General features: G+C 41.2%; 4 protein-coding genes across 7 annotated transcripts; 1 reads left to right on the top strand and 3 right to left on the bottom strand.

The window, feature by feature from the left end:
* Positions 1-3,499: 3,499 nt before the first annotated feature.
* On the bottom strand, positions 3,500-5,855 carry LOC112468420 (WD40 repeat-containing protein SMU1). The gene is made up of 8 exons (XM_025037583.1): positions 5,830-5,855; positions 5,671-5,737; positions 5,454-5,597; positions 5,130-5,244; positions 4,393-5,035; positions 4,194-4,295; positions 3,779-4,115; positions 3,500-3,709 (listed from the first exon to the last, which is right to left on the bottom strand). Exons 1-8 carry the CDS (start codon positions 5,853-5,855, stop codon positions 3,611-3,613), a joined length of 1,533 nt encoding a protein of 510 aa, XP_024893351.1. The 3' UTR covers positions 3,500-3,610.
* A 6-nt stretch (positions 5,856-5,861) lies between these two features.
* Positions 5,862-12,538, top strand: LOC112468419 (adhesion G protein-coupled receptor A3). Of its 2 annotated transcripts, XM_025037581.1 has the most exons (13): positions 5,862-6,290; positions 6,584-6,792; positions 6,871-7,014; positions 7,094-7,165; positions 7,263-7,334; positions 7,461-7,532; positions 7,609-7,692; positions 7,770-8,099; positions 8,177-8,313; positions 8,371-9,228; positions 9,305-9,551; positions 9,635-9,928; positions 10,115-12,538. In XM_025037581.1, exons 2-13 carry the CDS (start codon positions 6,608-6,610, stop codon positions 12,471-12,473), a joined length of 4,854 nt encoding a protein of 1,617 aa, XP_024893349.1. In that variant the 5' UTR covers positions 5,862-6,290; positions 6,584-6,607; the 3' UTR covers positions 12,474-12,538. The 2 variants fall into 2 exon arrangements, with proteins under 2 accessions (XP_024893349.1, XP_024893350.1); XM_025037582.1 differs by lacking the exon at positions 7,263-7,334.
* A 1,214-nt stretch (positions 12,539-13,752) lies between these two features.
* On the bottom strand, positions 13,753-15,811 carry LOC112468422 (oxygen-dependent coproporphyrinogen-III oxidase). Of its 2 annotated transcripts, XM_025037587.1 has the most exons (3): positions 15,642-15,811; positions 15,311-15,445; positions 13,753-15,214 (listed from the first exon to the last, which is right to left on the bottom strand). In XM_025037587.1, exons 2-3 carry the CDS (start codon positions 15,434-15,436, stop codon positions 14,258-14,260), a joined length of 1,083 nt encoding a protein of 360 aa, XP_024893355.1. In that variant the 5' UTR covers positions 15,437-15,445; positions 15,642-15,811; the 3' UTR covers positions 13,753-14,257. The 2 variants fall into 2 exon arrangements, with proteins under 2 accessions (XP_024893355.1, XP_024893354.1); XM_025037586.1 differs by having other exon boundaries at positions 13,753-15,445; positions 15,642-15,809.
* Positions 15,812-16,578: 767 nt separating this feature from the next.
* On the bottom strand, positions 16,579-19,526 carry LOC112468421 (mitotic checkpoint serine/threonine-protein kinase BUB1-like). 2 transcript variants are annotated; one of them, XM_025037584.1, is made up of 6 exons: positions 19,314-19,526; positions 18,598-19,207; positions 18,316-18,491; positions 17,943-18,193; positions 17,348-17,611; positions 16,579-17,260 (listed from the first exon to the last, which is right to left on the bottom strand). In XM_025037584.1, the coding sequence occupies exons 1-6, from the start codon at positions 19,434-19,436 to the stop codon at positions 17,083-17,085; spliced, it is 1,602 nt and encodes a 533-aa protein (XP_024893352.1). In that variant the 5' UTR covers positions 19,437-19,526; the 3' UTR covers positions 16,579-17,082. The 2 variants fall into 2 exon arrangements, with proteins under 2 accessions (XP_024893352.1, XP_024893353.1); XM_025037585.1 differs by having other exon boundaries at positions 18,598-18,982; positions 19,314-19,525.
* Position 19,527: the final 1 nt, after the last annotated feature.

Here is a 19,527-nt window from a genome sequence, read left to right on the forward strand (position 1 = left end):
ACTCTTAAGTGGCGCCTAATTGCCGATAGACACAAGAATAAAATAAATGTTATAGCTTCTAAAAAAAGAAATTAATTCTTATGTCTTCTCCGTTCGCCGCGTCGTCGCCGAGCGTCGTATTTTGGTCTCAGACCATAAATTACTGCGGAGTGTCTCGAGAATAATGAAAAAAAAAACGAAAAAAAATTAAAAAATTAAATTAATTTGACCGCTTTGATAAGTCTAGTGTTAATTGACTTATGTGAAAACTACGAAATCATCTGCAAAGTCTACAAAGTTGCCCAGCGGCTCAAAAAACATTGGTACCAAGACCGAAATTGTAAATAGTCTATCGACTATAAGACTATCGACATTTTCGATCTTGGAACCAATGTTTTTTGAACCGCTTCCTTTCACCCCACAGGCAACAGCTATAATTAAAAGTCCAATTGATCTGTGTCACTGGTTTGTGTCCTTTCTTGGCAAGACATACTCTCGGTGGTTTGCCATTGCATGCCTTCCGAGAGGAGAACACGAGCGAATATAATTTTTCTAGCTCTACCGGGAATCAAACCCAAGACCTTTGGCTCAATAGGCTAGTGCGCTGTCTGCTAGGCCACGCTCGTCATTATAGACGAACGGATGATCTTACTGTTAAAAGAACTGTGAGCGTAGGGGTAAAAGGAGCGCGCCGCTCTCTTTAGATTGATCCGATAACGTTTGAAGGCACTCGTACGATATCACGTCGGAAGAAGCGAAATTAGTGAAGCGAATTTCCTTCCCCGAAGACCAACCGTTCGTAGTTCCTCCCTCGCGATGGGTATTCGCCTTTTACGAAACTTTACGGGGCACCTGTCTCCCCGTCGTCGCTCCCTCGAGCTGCATTTCGTTACGCAATCGCGTCGCACTTGATTCCCCGTCTAAGGAAACGAACGCGTTAACGAGGAAAGGAAAGGCGTGATTTTTCATGGAAAAATCGCCGATAACGCTGAAGCATTCGATGTAACGCGTTCTCCGCGAGCAATAATAGACATTACACGCTCGCCTGTATCTGATCGTGCGAACCTAATCGTTATAACGTCGCCGACGTTAGTCGAGGCAGGTAGATAGGATACGGGGTGGGTGGTTGGTCGGGACTCGTTCGGGACTAAGTGCACCCCTCCTTCCCGTGCCTATCCCCCTACGCGTCGTCACGTAGCGCGGGCCCCTTAGCCGGCGCGCGCTTGAACGTAATTGGGCCCGAGCAAATAAGCAATCACTATATTTCGGCTCGGCAAATATTATAATAACAGACTGGTGGGGTTAACCGGGTTATCGGTCGTACGATCGGTGGTCGGCTCAGGCGTCTTAGACAGCGCCAAAACCAGCACCGACCTGCTGCTCCTTTTTGCGCGCGTCCGCTTACGGCTTATGTTGCCGCTTACCGAAAACGACCCTTCGTTAATATCTTCATAAAACCCCATGCGCGAAAATGTATCCGGCCGAGAGAGCCGGCGATTAATCAAACCGATGCGCGCAGAACGTGGGTCTAATCGAAGAGCAATCTTACTCCAAGATCCTTGCTTCTGGTCGATGACATAAGATCCCTCTCTTAGTCTTTGCTCCTTTTTGTCTTATCGTTGCTTTCTATGGGTGCATTCCGTTTCACGCATGATGCGCATAATGTATCATTTATCCTTGTTGTTAAACCGAATGTTAAACAAGGATAAATGATGCATCATGCGTGAAACGGAATGCGTCCTAAGTAAACAATTCTATAATTTCAGTTCAACTTGAAAATTTTTTTTAAATACATAAAGGCTGATGTGTGAAATTAATCGAAAGAAATAGGAGTTATAATGTTGATATAAATCTCTAAAGCTTAAACTCATATAATACAAGACTTTTATTTTTAATATCAAATATTTTCTCGAGTCAAACTTTCTTGGATATGTTTAATAGAAGAAAAATTGTCTATGTCTTAAACGCTTGTTCCTATAAATTTATAATGCGTTTCTTTATTGGAATATGCGTTTCGTTGTCTTTTAACGATGCAGAACCCGTCATTTATGATGACACAAGTATGCGAGATCGACGGGATTTTCTCACAAAGCGGGATTGGAAGACCGCGTGAAAGTTCACTGTCGGTCCTTTTGGCATGTAATCCACACGTGGAAACAAATGGACCGGAAAGTCGTTCCGCTTCCTTCCCAGTCCCGGCTAATGCGACTTTAATGTCATTGGAAGTTTTTCACTTTACTTCAGTTTCCTGTCGGTGCAGTTGGACCAAGTTGGTCCAATTATCGGTTGGACTCTTGGTCTCACCGCCGATCTCTCTTCCTTGTAGTTATACCCGGCACCGCCGACAATCTTTACGTGATTTTGGACTACTCTTTGATGTTACTTATGAGTTGCTATACGAAGTGCAACTCATGCATTGGTAATGGGAACAAGTGCAGTATAATTTTGGCAGCAATGACAATTATCGAGTTCTCGCAGTTGCGTTCTACTTACCGGTCTTTCAATCGTGAATTTAAGCTTACTAGCGGAAGGAAATTCTTGCAATATACACACATATAAATATCGCCGCGCAAACGTTCATATATATATATACAACTTATAATATATATCTTTTTAAAAAAGGAGGATAAAAAGGGGAAAAGTAAATTGATTAATTAAAACATTTACACATCTCAACAAAAGTCATGGAAAATCTCAGGAAATGCATCTTTAAATTTAAAAGTAATAAAAAAAAAATTAAAAATTAGTTTTGACCGCTTTGATAAGTCTAGTGTTAATTGACTTATGTGAAAACTAAATTAGCTTTGAGCCGAGTAAATTAAAGGGACGAATTTGAACTAATCTACGAACCGTTTTACTTTTCTCACGCTTTTATATATTTCAATTGATATCCGATATACTCCCGATGTTATAAGAGCACAAAGAAAACTGTTCGAAGATCGAAAGAGGCTTTCTGTGCTGGGGGATAATAAACGATTTCGTGTATCTGTGTCTGTGACCTACCGCGGGGATGCACGCTCGAGACGATTAGGCGCAACGCGCCGTGTGCCTGCAGGACTGTTTTGTGTCCGAATGAAATGCGTGTAATCATATTCCAGCGTGCGGTAAAAGATTTTCGAGCGGTCGAATTAACTGTAATACACGGCCGTTACACGCAAAACCAGATGCCACTCTTAGCGTTACCGGTACCGTAACCGGCGCCGTCCCGCGATCGCTACCGCTGCTCGGAGAGACGGCTTAGCTTGCATTACAGGCGCACGTGACAATCGCGCCGATTACGGATTAACGATGATAATCGGTTCGAAACGTGGGCGAAAAGGAAATCGAGAAGCGGAATTGCGTGAAAAGTGTTAAAGGGAGCTGTAAAGGCTACAACCTTGGCTATCCTCGCCACGCGAAAAAATAATTAGACTTATTTTATTATTATTTAAGTGCTGAAATGATGCATATATGTATGCGTGCTTGTATTTTCTTCATTGGTATTGCGATGGAAGAACAAATGGATTAATAATCGCATAACTGAGAGACAAACTTGTAATACCACAGTAAAAAATGCTGTATTGCAGTACATGAAGACATTCTCCTTACTTTCTGCACTTAAATATACAAGGAAATGAGTTTTCTTATTTATTTACGGCTTCCACAATTTCAGCAAACCGTCCTCGCTGTAAGAACATAATAAATTTTGATGGGGATGATGCGCCAAGCCGATCACGTCCTTCTCGTGTATCTAAAAAGGCCGGAACGCTGTAAATCAGGATAAACGGAATATCACGATGAAACGTGAAGCTATACTCACATTGAGCGTCCTTTCGAGCTTCCCCGACGACGTGGAAAAACAGTAGAGCACGAGATCCTCACCGATGCAATAGATAAATTCGCCACGCGGACTCACCACTGTAGTTACAAAGTCACCACCCTCTCGTTTACCGCTGGAGAACGATCTCACTATTTGCCCTTGCATATTCATAATTACTACCGTGTTGGAACGATTGCACACAACGAAATGCTCCGGGTTTCGTGGAAGAGCATGTACGCTGTTCACCGTGAGATCAGCGGCGCCCAATGATTTGTAAGTGCCTATGCATTCGGTGGTCTTCAAGCTCCAAATTTTCACGGTTCCATCCGACGACGCGCTACAAAGTAATGACACTCATTTGCAAAAACGAAAATTATTATTTCCAATTTACAATATAATACCTTGTAATAAATACCTGATTATATTGTGCCCATCTGGGGAGAATATAACTTCGTTGACAAACGAAGAGTGACCGCGGAATTCCTTAAGAGTTTTCCCCGATTTAAGGCCATGTATCCTATAAAATTGATTCATGTTCTGTTAACAATGTTCTATTTATTGCTGAAGTATATTTGAAGTAATTTGTAACTTTTTTTAGTTACTATACTAAGTACCTTATAGTAGTATCGAACGAAGCCGACAATATTTGACTGTTATCTCTGCTAAACTGTAGGCAAGTCACGCCTTTCGAATGTGCTTTCTCGAACCTTCTTAAGCACTGTCCGCTCTGCACCCTCCATACTTTAATTTTACCATCCTGACCACCGCCCGCCAACATCTCGCTGTCGCGACTGAACGCCATCGACAGGACCGCTTGCTCCATCATCATAAAGTTGTCCTGCGCCTGGTACTTCAAGTCCTTCCTAATTTTGCCGGTCGTGAAGTTCCACACTTCGATAAAACCATCCACCGAGCCGGTCACCAGGTATTGGCCATCGGGCGAGAAACGCGCGCACTCTACGTGTGATTTCTGGCCGAATTTGATTTGCTTCGACAATTGCGTCGGGTATTTCTCGTCCTCTTGATCGCGAACCGCCGCTTTTCCTCGGAACAAATCTATCGTGGTGCCAGGAGGCAGCAGACCCTGATGCTGCTGCCATTTTAATGCCTGTCCCAATAGAGCGAGCAATCTGCTAGATGGTACTACCGACACTTCGCCAGCGAGAGCAGTGGCTATGTACGCTCTCCGTTTTTCCTTCGTGCTTCCGTCGGGGTACGCCTCGCGTGGATCAAAATATGAGCGTGCAAGTAAATTCTCTGCAAAGCAACGTACATATATCGTAAGCAACATTGTACAATAGTTAAAAAGTAAAAAAAGAAATTTGATCAAAAATGAGGTATAGATATATACCTAAGTGAATGTATCTCTCGGGTTCTTGTTGCTTCATCATGATCATTGGATCAGTCTGTCTCAGCAAGGAACGTGCCGCGCCTAATTCTCGCAGTTCAATTAGTTCTAAAACAACCTAAAGAATGATAAAATATATTTAATATTGATAAATATTGTTTTATAAAAGTACAACAGCGCAATCAATTATAAACCTTTGATTCGGATCTACGAAATATTTAGAAAAACATCTGTGTATTACAGAAACTAAAATACTAAGAAAACAAAATAGTATACTAAAGACTGTTATATTACTTTTAAGATATAATTCTAATTTAATGTATCTACCTGCTCGTACAGGTCTATGAGTTTTTTGTCAGGTAGCTTTAATGACTGTATAGCTTTCAGAACCGTGTCCCAATGGCCATTATTTATATCGGCAACAAATCCGTCCACACTGTCCACAGTATTCAGCGACACCCCCGTCTCCTCCTGTGCACAAAAATACATTAGCAAGCGAGCAACGAAGAAAAGCCTGCGTTAAAAACCAGTCAAAGTTAAATACCTGCAAGGTTTGCAGCGTCTTCACAAGATTCGACTCCTTCAGATACTGCTGTATCAACCGAATTACACTGCAAAACAATAAAGTACACGATAGCAGCTTGTCGACAATTCTGGATATTAGTCGAAACAAATTAAATAAAATCGAAATCGTTTTACTCACTCGGCAGACTCTATTTCGATCGACATCTCCGGGTATTTTGCAGTTCAGCAGGCAGGCAGAGCAAACGCTTCGACGCTCAGAGGTTATGTGTCCTAAGCAACCTCCAGTGTCCGGCGACGAGATTTACCGTACGTCCGCATCGTTCGCGGACACGGTGCAAAACGAAAACGCTTGTGGCCGCCTGATCGTAATTACTAATTAAAAATCGTCCTCCCGGTCCTCCGACAGAAACAAACTCCCGCAAAGTCGGTCGGTCCTCCGCCGCGCCAGCGAACAGCCGCCAAGAGTTACCGGCCGCTCTCGTCAGATAGCGTCGCGACGGACGTCGTGCTCCAGATTCACCTCTACCTAGTCCACCCTGGTCCGCAGCGTCAATAACACACGGGGGCTACACAAATAAAATGCGGCTATTTAAAATCCGCTCGTCGACAATGTGAGAGCCGCCGATCTTTAACTGGGCCGTGAGTATCTCGGGACGCCCGTCTCTCGCCCCCCCGCGCCCCCCGTTAATTCTCGCAGCCGCGAAAAATCGGCTCCGACGACGACCCGCAGGGTTTCGCGTACATCTGTCAGAAAGCGATGGCAAAGTATATATTTTTTCTTCGCTTTATTTCTCTCTTATTCGTTATTTTCCTGAGAACATCCTATTGCCTCGATTGCCTGTCGTTTCAGTTCGGAGACACTTGGAATTGTGGAGTATCTCGAACGCGTGTGTGTTTAACGCTAAGTGCAAGTTTTTGTGTGTGCCTTTCAGATCAACGGCCACTTCCCTCTAATCATGAAGGCCAGTCTTCTGTTTGCTATTCTGCTTCCAACGTGGGCCAGCGCGGTCGTGTGTCCGCAGCACTGCTCGTGCAAGTCGGTCGGTGCTCAGGCCGAATGGCTGCGTCTCAAATGTGGCGACGACTTGGCGGAGATCAAGGATGTGGATGTCAACAAAGTCAGCGTGGAACTTATACAACTGTAAGGCAGTGCTTTGTGCTTTCTGTATATACTTTTGGTTTGTGGGCGATGGTGCGATAATAGCCCAATCGATTGCAGGGACTTGAGCAAAAATGTCATTCACGTCATTCAAGCGGATGCGTTTGCGAATCTGACGAATCTCAGGCGACTCGACTTATCGAAAAACAACATTACTTCTGTGGGCGAGGACTGTTTCAATGGCTTGGAAAACTTGGAGCGATTGTAAGAACTCGTACATGAGTGAAAACTCACCGGTAAATTTGCTTCAGTCTCTATAATCTCATAAAACTCGTGATTTCAGAGATCTGAGCCAGAATCAGATATCAACAATAGACAGCTATGCGTTCAAGAAATTATCGAACCTCAAAAGGCTGTAAGTGTTAGAGTGAAAGAGCTGATAAGAGCATATAAATATTTTCTTGTAAAGATATTTCCTTTTGTCTTATGCATTCTTTGCTTTGTTGCTCTAGCGATTTGTCTGGAAATAAAATTGCTACGCTGGCGCCATCCTTATTTCATGATTTGTTGGCCTTAGATCGTTTGTAAGTTAACGCAAGATTTATTTACGTTAGCAGATATTAATTTTACTAGCTTTCTATGTATGTATATTATGTATATACATAGAAATGTACTTTGTATTACACAAACCCGGGTCTCTATGTTTTTAGGAGATTAAATGGAAACAGTTTGACTACTTTGAAAGAGGGAACGTTTCACGGGCTCAAGATGTTAAAACAACTGTGAGTAAAAACCGATTTGCATTTATTTCTCAATAATATATCTGTATAAAATTTATAACACTTGTGCGTGTTTCAGAGACTTATCGAACAATCCTTGGAAATGTGATTGCGACCTATATTGGTTCAGTAATTGGATCTACAATTCTTCAATTAAATTAAAGTAACGTATATCGTATCTCTGATATCAATTGCGATTATGTACATTGACAATCTTTCACGTTTGATTTAATATTTCAGCCCAACGCCCAAGTGCGCGTCGCCAATAGTTGCCAAAGGGCAGTCATTGAAGAAATTAAGATTCTTGGAGGATCTTCAATGTCAATGGATATCGCCGGCAATTGAAATTCGTCCGGTTCAAAATCAAGTGGTTTTCGCTGGAGATTCGATTACCTTGAAGTGCAGAGCGCCCAGTATCACGGTAGACAAAAGCGCCAAGTTGAATTGGTTGTGGTATCCTAATGTTACCGCCGAAATCGTGGATTTAAATGCTTACAAGGATCCGCGAAAGAATTTACCCAACATTAAGGTTGACAACAGGTACCTTTCGGATAGCGGCATCGTGGACAGGTAATATAAAGTTCCTCGAATTACTTGAAAAATATTATATATTAAATAATCATTGTATCATTCGTATTGTCTCTCAGTGCTCTTAGTATAGTCCCAATCAAGGAAGAGCATAACGGACAATGGAATTGTTTACTGGTTTCCGTAAACGGCAACAAGTCGAAGGCAATCAGCGTTATTGTGATATCCGAGCATACGCGTTATTGTCCTCTAGCAGGTAAGAAATCGAATCTTGCAGCATTAAAGAACCGCTCATCACGTAATCTCCTTTCAGTAACAAGAAACAACAAGGGCATTTACACGTGGCCGAGAACGATAGTGGGATGGAAAGCTGAGCTGCCGTGCGAAGGCAGTCGTCTGTCGGGCTTGATGCAAGCGCCTTTGAAAGCTTTTTATCACTGTAACACGAGCGGTCAGTGGGAACATCTAAATACGGAATCGTGTCCATACATATCTCATACAACGAAAATCTTGGAGCAATTTTCGAAAGTTAATCTATCCTTGACGAAAAGCAGTCTGCTAGAGACGGCTAAGAGATTCAAAAATTACACGGGGAATGGCTCGGTGAAGTTAACAGATCCGGTCGAAGTTCACTTCATTGTACGAACCATAGAGAATTACTTGAGCTTCTTGATAGACGAGAAGGAACTCGGAATCATGTTGGTCGACATCGTCAATTCGATGATGAAATTGCCGAAAGAGATGTTAAAGAGAGCGGAAATAAATTTCAAAGCCTGCACGAGACTGATTAAAGCGATCGAGCATATTATAGAATTTACACCGTCCATACAGTCACATAAAAAGTATATGGCGCTCGAGGAGTTTCGTGTTAAGCGCGATAGTTTTGGCGGATTGACATGTACGTGGTACACAAATATCGCTGCAAATACCGATTCGGACGCGAGATTTCTGCACTGCACAACGATTAACAGGACGACGCCGATCAATACGAAGGATAAGGCGATAGAGGCTTCCATTCAGTTACCCGCTTCTTTGCTGCATCACGGTGCGCAAGACGGTGTAAGAGCTCAACAGCTTATGATATCTATGTACAGCGACAGCAGATTTTTTCCTAAGACGATTGCAAACAATAGCATGGACATATCAACGTGTATCGTCGGCAGTAAATTAAGTAAGTCGAAAATCGTAGCACATAGAATCTACTTTCCACGATTTCTTTAAATAAATTGCGTAATTTTTTTTTGCAGTTGGTACGTCAATGCGAAATTTGTCCGAACCGGTTTATGTCATGTTGAAGGCACCGTTGTATCATTATAACGGGAAAAGGCCGAGACCAGTGGTGTGGGACGAAACGTTAAATAACGTGGGAGGATGGACCAGTGATGGATGCCATTTAACCAATCTATTGAATAATCTGATAGTTTTTCATTGCGATAGATTGGGATATTACGGACTTTTGCAGGAAGTTTCGCATCTTGATATGGATGGAAATAGGTATAAAGCCTTCTTATACGTATATTTTCTTCGAGTTTTTCTTTCGATTGCCATTCTATTGTTATCGCATGTGACTTTTGCAGTTTGCACGGAGCGAAATTTAGGTACTCGCATCCCGCGATATATATCGGAAGTTTTGTGACGATAACTTGCTTGATGATCATGTCCGTGACGTATATTATCTCTTATACGTCTATCACGATGCCTAAGAAGGCGAAACACTCGGTTATCAACACTTGGTTCGCCATGGCGCTGTTAGCGTTCCTATACAGCATCGGCATCCAGCAGACGGAACACATCGAGATTTGCCAGGGTGTTGGTCTTGCTTTACATTATCTGTCATTGTGTTGCCTTCTGTGGATGGCAGTGTCTGCCAGGTAACTATAGGCTTGTACTTTTTTTTTAGCTGAATCTCTTGCACGGTTCATCTTTCCTGTTTCTCTTTTCACGTTGGAGAGAAAAAGAAAGATGAACTGTGCAAGAATTCCGCTAAAATAGAACAGATATTTTATTGCATGCTTATCAAAGAAAATGAAGCATTAATCGAGGTCCTTCTGTTTCAGCAATATGTATAAGAAACTAACGAAACCAGGCCTCGATGTAATACCTGACGACGAGCTTCCAGATCAGCCTATACCCAAGCCCTTGTTAGGACTCTACCTAGTCGGATGGGGCGTGGCCTTGATAATCTGCGGAATATCCGGCGCGATAAATCTGCGCGAGTACGCCGGTTACTCTCATTGCTTCCTCACGTCTGGTCCGGCGCTTGCTGCGCTTTTTATACCGTCCGGAATCTTAATCGGGTACCTGCTAATCTTCCTCTTGCTCATCAGACGCGCGATTCAAAACGTCGACACGAATACGCAATTGTCCGAGGGTACTCAGGCTACGGAGAACATGGATCTGGAGTTGTTGGAGCCGAACGCGAATCCTTCCGGGGACAGGAACAGCATGCGTAGCACGCAAACGGTGTCCTCCGATATCGAGGACCCGGAACACTCGCAGTTCACGCAGTGGAAAGGTCAAGTCATAATGTTGCTGTTGTATTTGATGTCCTGGGGTGGCGCGGTCGCGGTTACGATCAAGCCGTTCGATTCCATGCCGTTCGAGGAGACCGTGTTTGCCGTGGCGTACGCCATCACCACGAGTTCGCTGGGTGTATTTGTACTGTTCTTTTACGGAATCGCTCGTAACGACGTCCGGAGCCAGTGGCTGAAGATGCGATGCTGGCTGGAGAAGCGCAAGAATCGTTGCTGCCGCACCAGGAGCGTGTGCGACGCGAACGTCGCGATTCCGACGCAGCCGCTGGTGCAAAATTTTGTCCCGCCGTTGTCGAATTCGCAGGTCACCCAAGCGATATCCGACACGAATTCCGTCGCTTCGTCGAGGAACACCAACCAGTCGCAACAAATCTACAACAGCTCGAAGCTCGCGGACTTGGCGGTCAATCGAGAGAGCATGCCCGCCGTTTCCGTGAATACGAAAGCGGCGAACCTAATAGTAATGCATCGCCATCAGTATCGCTCTAACAACTCCGTCACCACATATACCGAGCCGTCGTCGGCTTGCGTCGAGATGTTCTACAATCCGCATCAGAGCGGCGTCGCCCGGAAGTTCTTCAAGAAACAACGTAGACACGCGACCGCGAAGAAGAACAATCTCGGCCCGAGGAAGCAGGGCGACGGCGGGGCTACTAGTGACGGGGGCAGTTGTATTTCCATACCACGGCCTACCGCGAAGATCAACAACAGTCTGGAACGCAGCATCCTCAGCAGCAGTGCTAAAGTGAACAATACCAATATACACGTCGAGCTGAACCCCATAAACGACATCAAAAACGTGAATATATTGTCCGACAGCGGCGGCAGCATCTCCGAAGAAAGAAACATTCCGATACGCTTCGTCATCGGCCAGGAGAATCTGATGCATAGTATCAAGAAGATCAACAACAACGCGCAACAGGACAGCCCGCACGTTAACGTCGTAATGTCCAATACGACGAGAGAAACGTCGCAGTCGAGGAGAATGGCACACGACTCGGACGCGGACGTTTCGAAGACGGACGAGGAGCGGCACTTGCGAAACGTCTCCCAGCAGTGCAGCTTAGAGTACAGCTCTGAGATGGATACCGTCACGCAGATGACTAGCGAGCGGAGCGATCACAATCTGCCGGAAATCTGCGAGAATATGGAAACGACGCAGGAGGAGCGTTTCTCGAGGTGTCCCAGCGTGGACGAGGTCGAGGTCATCGCCGAGGAGGAATGCGCGTCGAGAGACGTGGGACGGTTATATCTCTCCAACAGCATGTACTGCCTACCGTTGGAGCACGAGAAACCGCTGATGAACAGCTATTGCAATTCCCTGAACGACATCGCGTCGCTGATGAGCACAAAGTATCGCGAGTACTCGAAACCGTCGCTGATAGATGTACAAAGCACAACCAGCTCGAATCTATGCGGGCAAGAAGTTCCTGAGTCCCGAGAATCGTTCGATCGTTCGGAACGTTCGCTCTTCGAGATAAATAGCTTGACTAGTGATAATCCGTGTACGTTGACGCCGCCGCACGCGGAGACCCCCTACGCCTGTTCCCTATCGAATATCTATTGTACCTCCGACAAAAGTTTGGAGGAGACCAACTCTCGCGAGGAATCGCAACTGCCAAATGTGATTTTGGATCACAATGTGTTTAACGCACCCGAGTCCAAGAACCTTTTGCTGGAGAAGAACTTTAATTCTCTCGCGGATATTCCGTCAATTAGTAGGTCTAGTTCGCGCGATATAAATAATCTCAATTTAATCGACGAAATGAACGCGTGTGCGGAACCTGCCAAGTCGAGTGATATACAACAATTCGAGGCTAATGAGATCTATATAGATGAGCCGATGAGCCATTTGCCAGTTAAGAAAGAAACGAGCGTTTAATATATAATTCCATATTATGTAATTTATATATAAATTATACATAATTTATATATAAACTATGTATATGCAGCATTATATATATATGTATATGATTTATATTTATATATACATATATATAATAATACTTTGTTCGTCAACTACAGCGATGTATTTATTTTTATGCATAATTTCATAGACTGCGCAATATGGAGACTAGCACGTTTTGTAATTTGTATTTTACGATTTTTAGATTAATCTTTATTAGAATCGAGAGTTCAATGCGCCCTGTATTAAATGCTCATGACTCTTTGCTATTTATGTCGCGTTTAGAGACGCGATTATTTAAAGATTTTGTACATAATGAAAATTTCTCGCCTATGAAATAAGTCTTCAACTTCAGAACTTAGTAGTTCATTTTAACTAGTATAAATATCATATGACTAAGAAAAAAGCTTTTGAAACGACTTCGATCAATTGAAGAAGTTAGATTCAACAGATTTGAATAATCTTTACAATATTGCCACAGTCCAAGTATCGGGTACTTGCTGTGGCATGCATATAGACAAAACACACTGATTGCAAAAGAGGAACAATACTTTAACTAACACAACGAAACACAATCACAATCGGAAAATCTTTAAGAACATCTTTCAGTTCATTAAGACATGCCAATCCGACACGCCGATTCCAGTGGGATTTCCTTTTTAAAATTAAACGGCTTGTCATGGAGATCGGTCTTCAATGTTGAAAACTTAATATTGATATTTCTTAGCTAACTCAATTTCGCATTATTATTCATCGTATCCTGAATAAATACTCTTCAATATATGGGGACATGATTGTAAAATCATTTTGGCTGTGAAATATTTCTCCTTAATTTCATCGAGAAATTTACTTGATAATTATCACATTTTGACTTTATAGCATATTATCGTTTATGTAATTTTGTACAAGTTTAGAAATATTTTGCCGCATGTATATGATCTCTAAAGTGAATATGGTAGTGCGTTTTATTTTAGCAAGGTGATACTTGCTTTGTACAACTGCCTAATACGAATTAAGAGATAAGAATGGGATTTCTGTAAACCGAAGACTGAATATTAATCTAAATTTATGAAACTGAATATTACCACCGACTTCCACATAAGTATATATACGTATACATATATCTTAATGACAAACCTCGTTTTTAGTAACGATGCCTAGTATTATATTGTAAATAATGTTCACTTAAGTTTTTAAGATGACTGTAGTTTGTATTGAGCGCGTTAAAGCAGGTTGAGAGATTTTATATACCACATTACTTTTGTCTTATTATTATTTTTACTTTTATATATTAATTTCTTCAAGAAATATAAATTTCAATGTACGTACGATTGTATACAAGATCGGTTATTAATTAATACATGTATATTGTACAAAATTTGTGCCTATTTCTTTACACGATCATTTACGTCATAGTTCTATAATGGCTGCAGTCCATTTGATGCTGCAAATGCTTTGAAGCGTTCTTCTTCTTCTTCTTTCTTCATTAAGAGAAAGTAGAAGAAGAATACTTTGAAGCATTTGTATATTAAGTGGACCGCAGCTAATACCTGGCACTTCAATCCAGCTGATGTTAAATACATCATCAACGAAATACTACAAGTTTCATACATTTGTAAATTTGTAAACCGACTCTCAAAATATCGATCTGTAGATTTCTACCATTTCAGAGATCCCGTTTATAATCTATATTGCAATATTACCTAGCACCCTCCTGTAATTTTTCGCAATTGAAAAAGTCACTTGGAGATTATCGCGAACTACGCTCGCGCATTGTCCGACTTCGCTTCGCCCAGCCAATCTTTCGGATTTTTCAGCACCTCCAGAAGCTGCGACTCCCTCGAACCGGCTTCAGGTTCGTGCATGTACTCCCATTTGGCGTTCAATGGCAGAGACATGAGTATGCTCTCGTATCGCGCACCGGGCGTGTACAGGCCGAACTTGGTGCCGCGATCGTAGATCAAATTAAACTCGACGTATCTACCCCGTCGCAATAGTTGCCATTGCCTCTCGCGATACCCGTAGCCGTCGTTTTTATGCTTCTCCACCAAGGGAATGTACGACGGAATGACCGCCTCGGCGCAAGAGGTAACGAACTGAAACGCCTCGTTCTGACTTGGGGTGTCGAGGTCGTCGAAAAATATCCCGCCCACGCCGCGCCGTTCTCCACGGTGCACGATATTGAAGTAATTGTCGCACCATTCCTTAAACTTCGCGTAGTAGGAGGGATCGTGCTTGTCGCACGCGGTTTTCAGCGCTCTGTGAAAGTGTTTGGCATCTTCCTCGTTCAAGTAGTAAGGGGTAAGATCCGTCCCGCCTCCGAACCACCACTGCGTAGTGCCATCCGGGTTGGTCACCTCGAAGTAGCGGTAATTAAAATGAATCGTCGGAATCATGGGATTGCGAGGATGAATCACGGCGCTGACTCCGGCCGCGAAGAACGGTACCGAGTCTCCCATCTTCTTGCCGCGTGCCCTCATCTGCTGGACCGCGCTCGGCGGTAACACGCCGGTTACGACGGAAACGTTGACGCCAGCTTTCTCAAATACCCCTCCATCTTGCAGCACGCAGGTGACACCGCCGCCACCCTCCTTCCTGGTCCAACGATCCACCTTGAAAGACTTGTCGGTCTCCAGCGCCTCGAGGGCCCTGCAGAAATCTGCCTGGGTCTTCATCACCAGCAGTTCCATTCTCGTTTTCATGTCATTCTGGCTTTTCTGCAATTTTTCAACGGCTGTGATAGGCTCCGCCATAAAGTTTTTAATGTAACTATGCAGATCATTCTGCGCCGCCAGAACTGTAACTTTAGATACACTGTACGCCGCGAGCCCTGTTAGAATTCCTGCTCCGACATGCTTCAGGTTTTTCGATCTGCTCCATGTGTAACAGTAAACGCCAATGGAACGTAGGCCTCTCCGCACCATAAAGCTCGTAGCCATGCTTCTTTCCTAATTATTATTTTTTTTTTTTTGAACAAAATTTAAAGCCTTATTTCCGAGTACGTTTGTCACAAAATAGTTTTGCGATTTTATAATCAAGAGATATTTTCTGATTAGATATCAGATTTATTAGATTAAAATGATTAAATTGATAAGTACTAAATATTTTTTATCACTAATAAAATGTAGAAAGTACCTTCCGTACCTTGTACAATAGCTTCTTGTTGCCGTTCGTGTCTGGATCTATTCACATTGTTATTGCGGATGTTTTTGCTGCTTCAGAATTTAAATGCAAAAGAAAAAATTTTAAAGCATCTCTCGATGAGGTTAATGAATCAGCTGACGGAGCAGTGTACGTGACAACGTGGGCAGACAGAAGCCTGTACACTACCGCCAGTACATCCATTTTCGAAATTGGTACTATGTAGCCACGTTCATTTTTCGACAATGCCGATAAAACATCATTTTGGTGCGCGTCCGTGCTACATCTGCAAATGCATATACATATGTATATATACATTGCAGGGTTGGAAAGAGAAATAGTGTGAGAGAGGGCTATTAGATATTTAACATATAATATTATAAACATATATTAAATAAGTTAATATATTTATCGATACAAGATATAAATATTAAACTGATCCTCAGTCAATTTTACAATCGAGAATATTTATATTTTACACAAACACATGTATCGATAAATATTTAACTTTTATTTTATATATTTATATTATATATTAAATATCTAATAGCCCCCTCTCCCTCTTTCACTTTTTCTCTTCTTTTATTTTCACACTTCTCAGACAGCGCAATGTCCAAAATCGGCACAATGTCTAAAAAAATATGTATGTATATCTCCTATTAATTTAAAAATCCGAATACGAGACAATTAACAGGCCTTTATTGAAAATTTTCTAAGTAAAACGAATAATAATAATATTTATAAACGAATAACATCGTCATTAACGCGACTGCAATGCGCAATTAATTAACATCATTGAAATATGGTATATTTTCGTGCATTTCGGAGAATATTGGAAAGTAAGAAGAACCCGTTGACAACAGAATCGAATGCCAAATAAATCTATTTTAAATATACAATGATTACATATACATTAATTATAATTATTTATACAAGGTACTCAAGTACTCAATATACGTACAACGCATCATCCTGCAAATTGGATCCATACTGTATCACACGCATATTATACTATTTATTTTTACATATTCAAATTTTTATAACATCTTTTTTAAAATCATATTGTACAACCATTCGTTTGTAACGAGCGCATACGTGTTTGATAACAAATAAGTACATTTACAAAATCTCTACCGTATAAAATCTTCCGCATATCTCGTGTTTCTGAAACAATTTGGAGGAGTTAGACTCGTTGCATAGTGGTCCTAATTAATATTGATATTATATGTGCAAGCAACGAATATTGGTAAAGCCTCCACGAAGCAGGCCGTAAAATGCATTCTCGTGTATTATAACTGTGTAGATACATATATATTTATCTCACTGTAGCATTAACTTTTTTTTTTATAATAAATAGCACAATAACATTAATGTTTCTTATTACACGTTGGTTCTTTGCTAAATATGTGCACACATTGGGACATATCATCAAATACAGCAAGCGTTATCGTTTAATTCTTAACAATGTTGAAAACGCACGAATTTTCGTTTGCACCTCTGGCACTTGCGCCAGTGTCTCCTCCATCATGTTCCTTAATTTCGCCAGATCTGGCATTTTCTCGCATGATTCGATATTTAACAGCTCCGTGAAAAATTGTTCCCAAGCAGCTTTCTTGGTGTACCTGCAACACATAAACGATACGCAGCATTAAAGTTTCTTACGCGACAAATATGATTCTTTTCTGGATTAATCATATGCTTATTGTTACCTTGGTAATTTCGAGGCAATAAACCAACGGCCGTCTATGTTAGATACTCTCATATTATTGCCAAACAGTAAATAATGACTGGTCGCCGCTAGACAATACAAATCAGTCTGATATGTCCATGGTCTTCCAGTTTGCATTTCAATGCAACTGAAATCTCCCGTTTTTATAACTTGCGTAAACGTTGTATTTTCTGGCAACAGTTTCATGTCTATACTACTTCCAAAATCTATCAGCTGTATAGTTGGCCTAACATCTTGCGTAGGTCTGTTGAGGATTACAATGCAATTATATAGAGATATTATAATAATTTAATATGTGACAGAGTTATCGATTATTTATAAATTTTCATTCAGCTAATCTCTCTGTTCTTATGATGCTTTATATCACTAAATAGGAAAGACCTTTTTTCTTCAAGAAAAATAAAATTATTATAAGATTCTCGGAAATAATTGTTAATTTAAATGCTTTCAATGATTTCGTAACTTAATTGTATAAAATTAACATTGAAAACATCATGCACGTCACATATTAAATGATTAATGACTGTATTGTTTATCTAATAGAAAAAGTTATTAGAAAAAGAGGTAATACTAACAGTCGCATTAACAAAAAATTATCTGGTTTTATGTCCCCATGTATTATTTGACATTTATGTAAATACTCCACAATTTGGAGCATCTCGATTGTGAAGAAAATGCTTAAAGTTTCCATCAGAGGCTTGCCGCCACAGACAATTTTTATCTGTTCCGTCACTGATGATAATGTTTCGTACTTAGAATATTCTGAAACTAGTACACTTCCATTGTTGGCCACATATGCCATTGTAACATCCATAAAGCCGCGTAACTGAAAAAGAATATTATCACAATGTTATGGAAGAATTAATTTGCTGATAAGTAAAAAAAAATCATAAATATGAATAATGAATTAAAAGGTAAGAGTTACACTATATCTGTGTTATACTGTACCATATGTGGATTTGTAAGACGCGTTTTTATTTCTCGTACGATATAATATTCCCAAACCCAAGCAGGTCTTTGCGTTTTAAGGGCAACAGTCTCGCCTGTTTGCAAATTGACTGCTTTAAAAACTGTTCCATACTTTCCTTTACCAAGGCACTTTTTCAAATCATACGCCTCGGTATCTGCACAAAATCACACAAGCATAAATATTACATTAATGCGTTAATGCAAAAAATAAAAGCTTGTAAATATATTTCAATAACAGTACGGTATGAATTGAATACTGACCGAGCGTAATCGTGGTAGAAAGCTCAGAAGGTAGAAGCTTATTTAGATCGGCATCTATTCTTTTGTATCCATCTGCATGATGGGGTTGTGGAAACTTAATTTTTTTCAATAGGCCAGCTATTAAGTTCTTGTCGAATGGATTTATATCTCTCGATGGGAGCTCAAACATCTCTTCCTCCACTTGTTCCATAGGTTCATGCTCCTCGCACTCCATGGTGTCAACATTTTCTGAATTGAGTTGTAAAGCCTGTTCTAATAATCGCTCAATACTTTCCTGGGATTCTAGGATACTCATTGACATGAGATGCTTCGAGGTCATCTCTTCCAACTGAATTCTGTGCAGCGAGATCTGTTCATTTAACTGATTTAACAAATCCTTCTCCTTCTGGAAATGCAAGTTTAGCATACGTCGTGTGTTTTTTATCTCGAATTTTAACTCGTCGAATTCCATGTGGTAAAAATTTAATGCATTCTGTCTTTTATTAGAATCGGCCAACAATTTGTTATAGTTTTTTAATAATAATTTCATGCACTCTTCTAAATTCCTCATTTTATCCTCGTAATTCGAACTTACGAACTTTGTTAGTTCGACTGACTCCGAAATTAATTTCTACGAATAGAATATTCGAATGAAAAATCAATATATAGCCACGACCTTTTTCTTTAATTATTGTAATAGCTCGTTGATAATTTGAATATTCTCATGAAATGCTTACCTTTTGATCATTTATCTTTATACAGTAATCATTGATTTCTGCGTTTCGCGTTTCCATCTCTATCTCCAATGTCCTGATACGCTGACGAAGGGCCGTCACATACGCTTCATTATATTCGCTCATTGTTCGAGAGCACGCGGTAGCGCGAGAATAATATAATTTAAGCGGTAGCACGAGCGGTGTTTACTGAGCTTCCTCGGCACAGCGGCGAACC

Source organism: Temnothorax curvispinosus, unplaced genomic scaffold (genome assembly GCF_003070985.1).
Source record: "Temnothorax curvispinosus isolate PA1 unplaced genomic scaffold, ASM307098v1 QBEX01018459.1, whole genome shotgun sequence".
NCBI classification, from domain to species: domain Eukaryota; kingdom Metazoa; phylum Arthropoda; class Insecta; order Hymenoptera; family Formicidae; genus Temnothorax; species Temnothorax curvispinosus.

Excerpts from the sequence above, each read along its gene's own strand:
- LOC112468420 (XM_025037583.1), bottom strand. The coding sequence starts at position 5,855 with ATGTCGATCGAAATAGAGTCTGCCGA. Across the intron at positions 4,296-4,392 it reads TCGTTCGATACTACTATAAG|GATACATGGCCTTAAATCGG; the intron begins GTACTTAGTATA and ends TCAATTTTATAG. Across the intron at positions 3,710-3,778 it reads AGCTCGAAAGGACGCTCAAT|ATACACGAGAAGGACGTGAT; the intron begins GTGAGTATAGCT and ends CGGCCTTTTTAG.
- LOC112468419 (XM_025037581.1), top strand. The coding sequence starts at position 6,608 with ATGAAGGCCAGTCTTCTGTTTGCTATTCTGCTTCCAACGTGGGCCAGC. Across the intron at positions 7,335-7,460 it reads TTGTTGGCCTTAGATCGTTT|GAGATTAAATGGAAACAGTT; the intron begins GTAAGTTAACGC and ends CTATGTTTTTAG. Across the intron at positions 7,693-7,769 it reads AATTCTTCAATTAAATTAAA|CCCAACGCCCAAGTGCGCGT; the intron begins GTAACGTATATC and ends TTAATATTTCAG.
- LOC112468422 (XM_025037586.1), bottom strand. The coding sequence starts at position 15,436 with ATGGCTACGAGCTTTATGGTGCGGAGAGGCCTACGTTCCATTGGCGTT.
- LOC112468421 (XM_025037584.1), bottom strand. The coding sequence starts at position 19,436 with ATGAGCGAATATAATGAAGCGTATGTGACGGCCCTTCGTCAGCGTATC. Across the intron at positions 19,208-19,313 it reads TAAAGATAAATGATCAAAAG|AAATTAATTTCGGAGTCAGT; the intron begins GTAAGCATTTCA and ends TTCTATTCGTAG. Across the intron at positions 18,492-18,597 it reads TTCTACCACGATTACGCTCG|ATACCGAGGCGTATGATTTG; the intron begins GTCAGTATTCAA and ends GATTTTGTGCAG.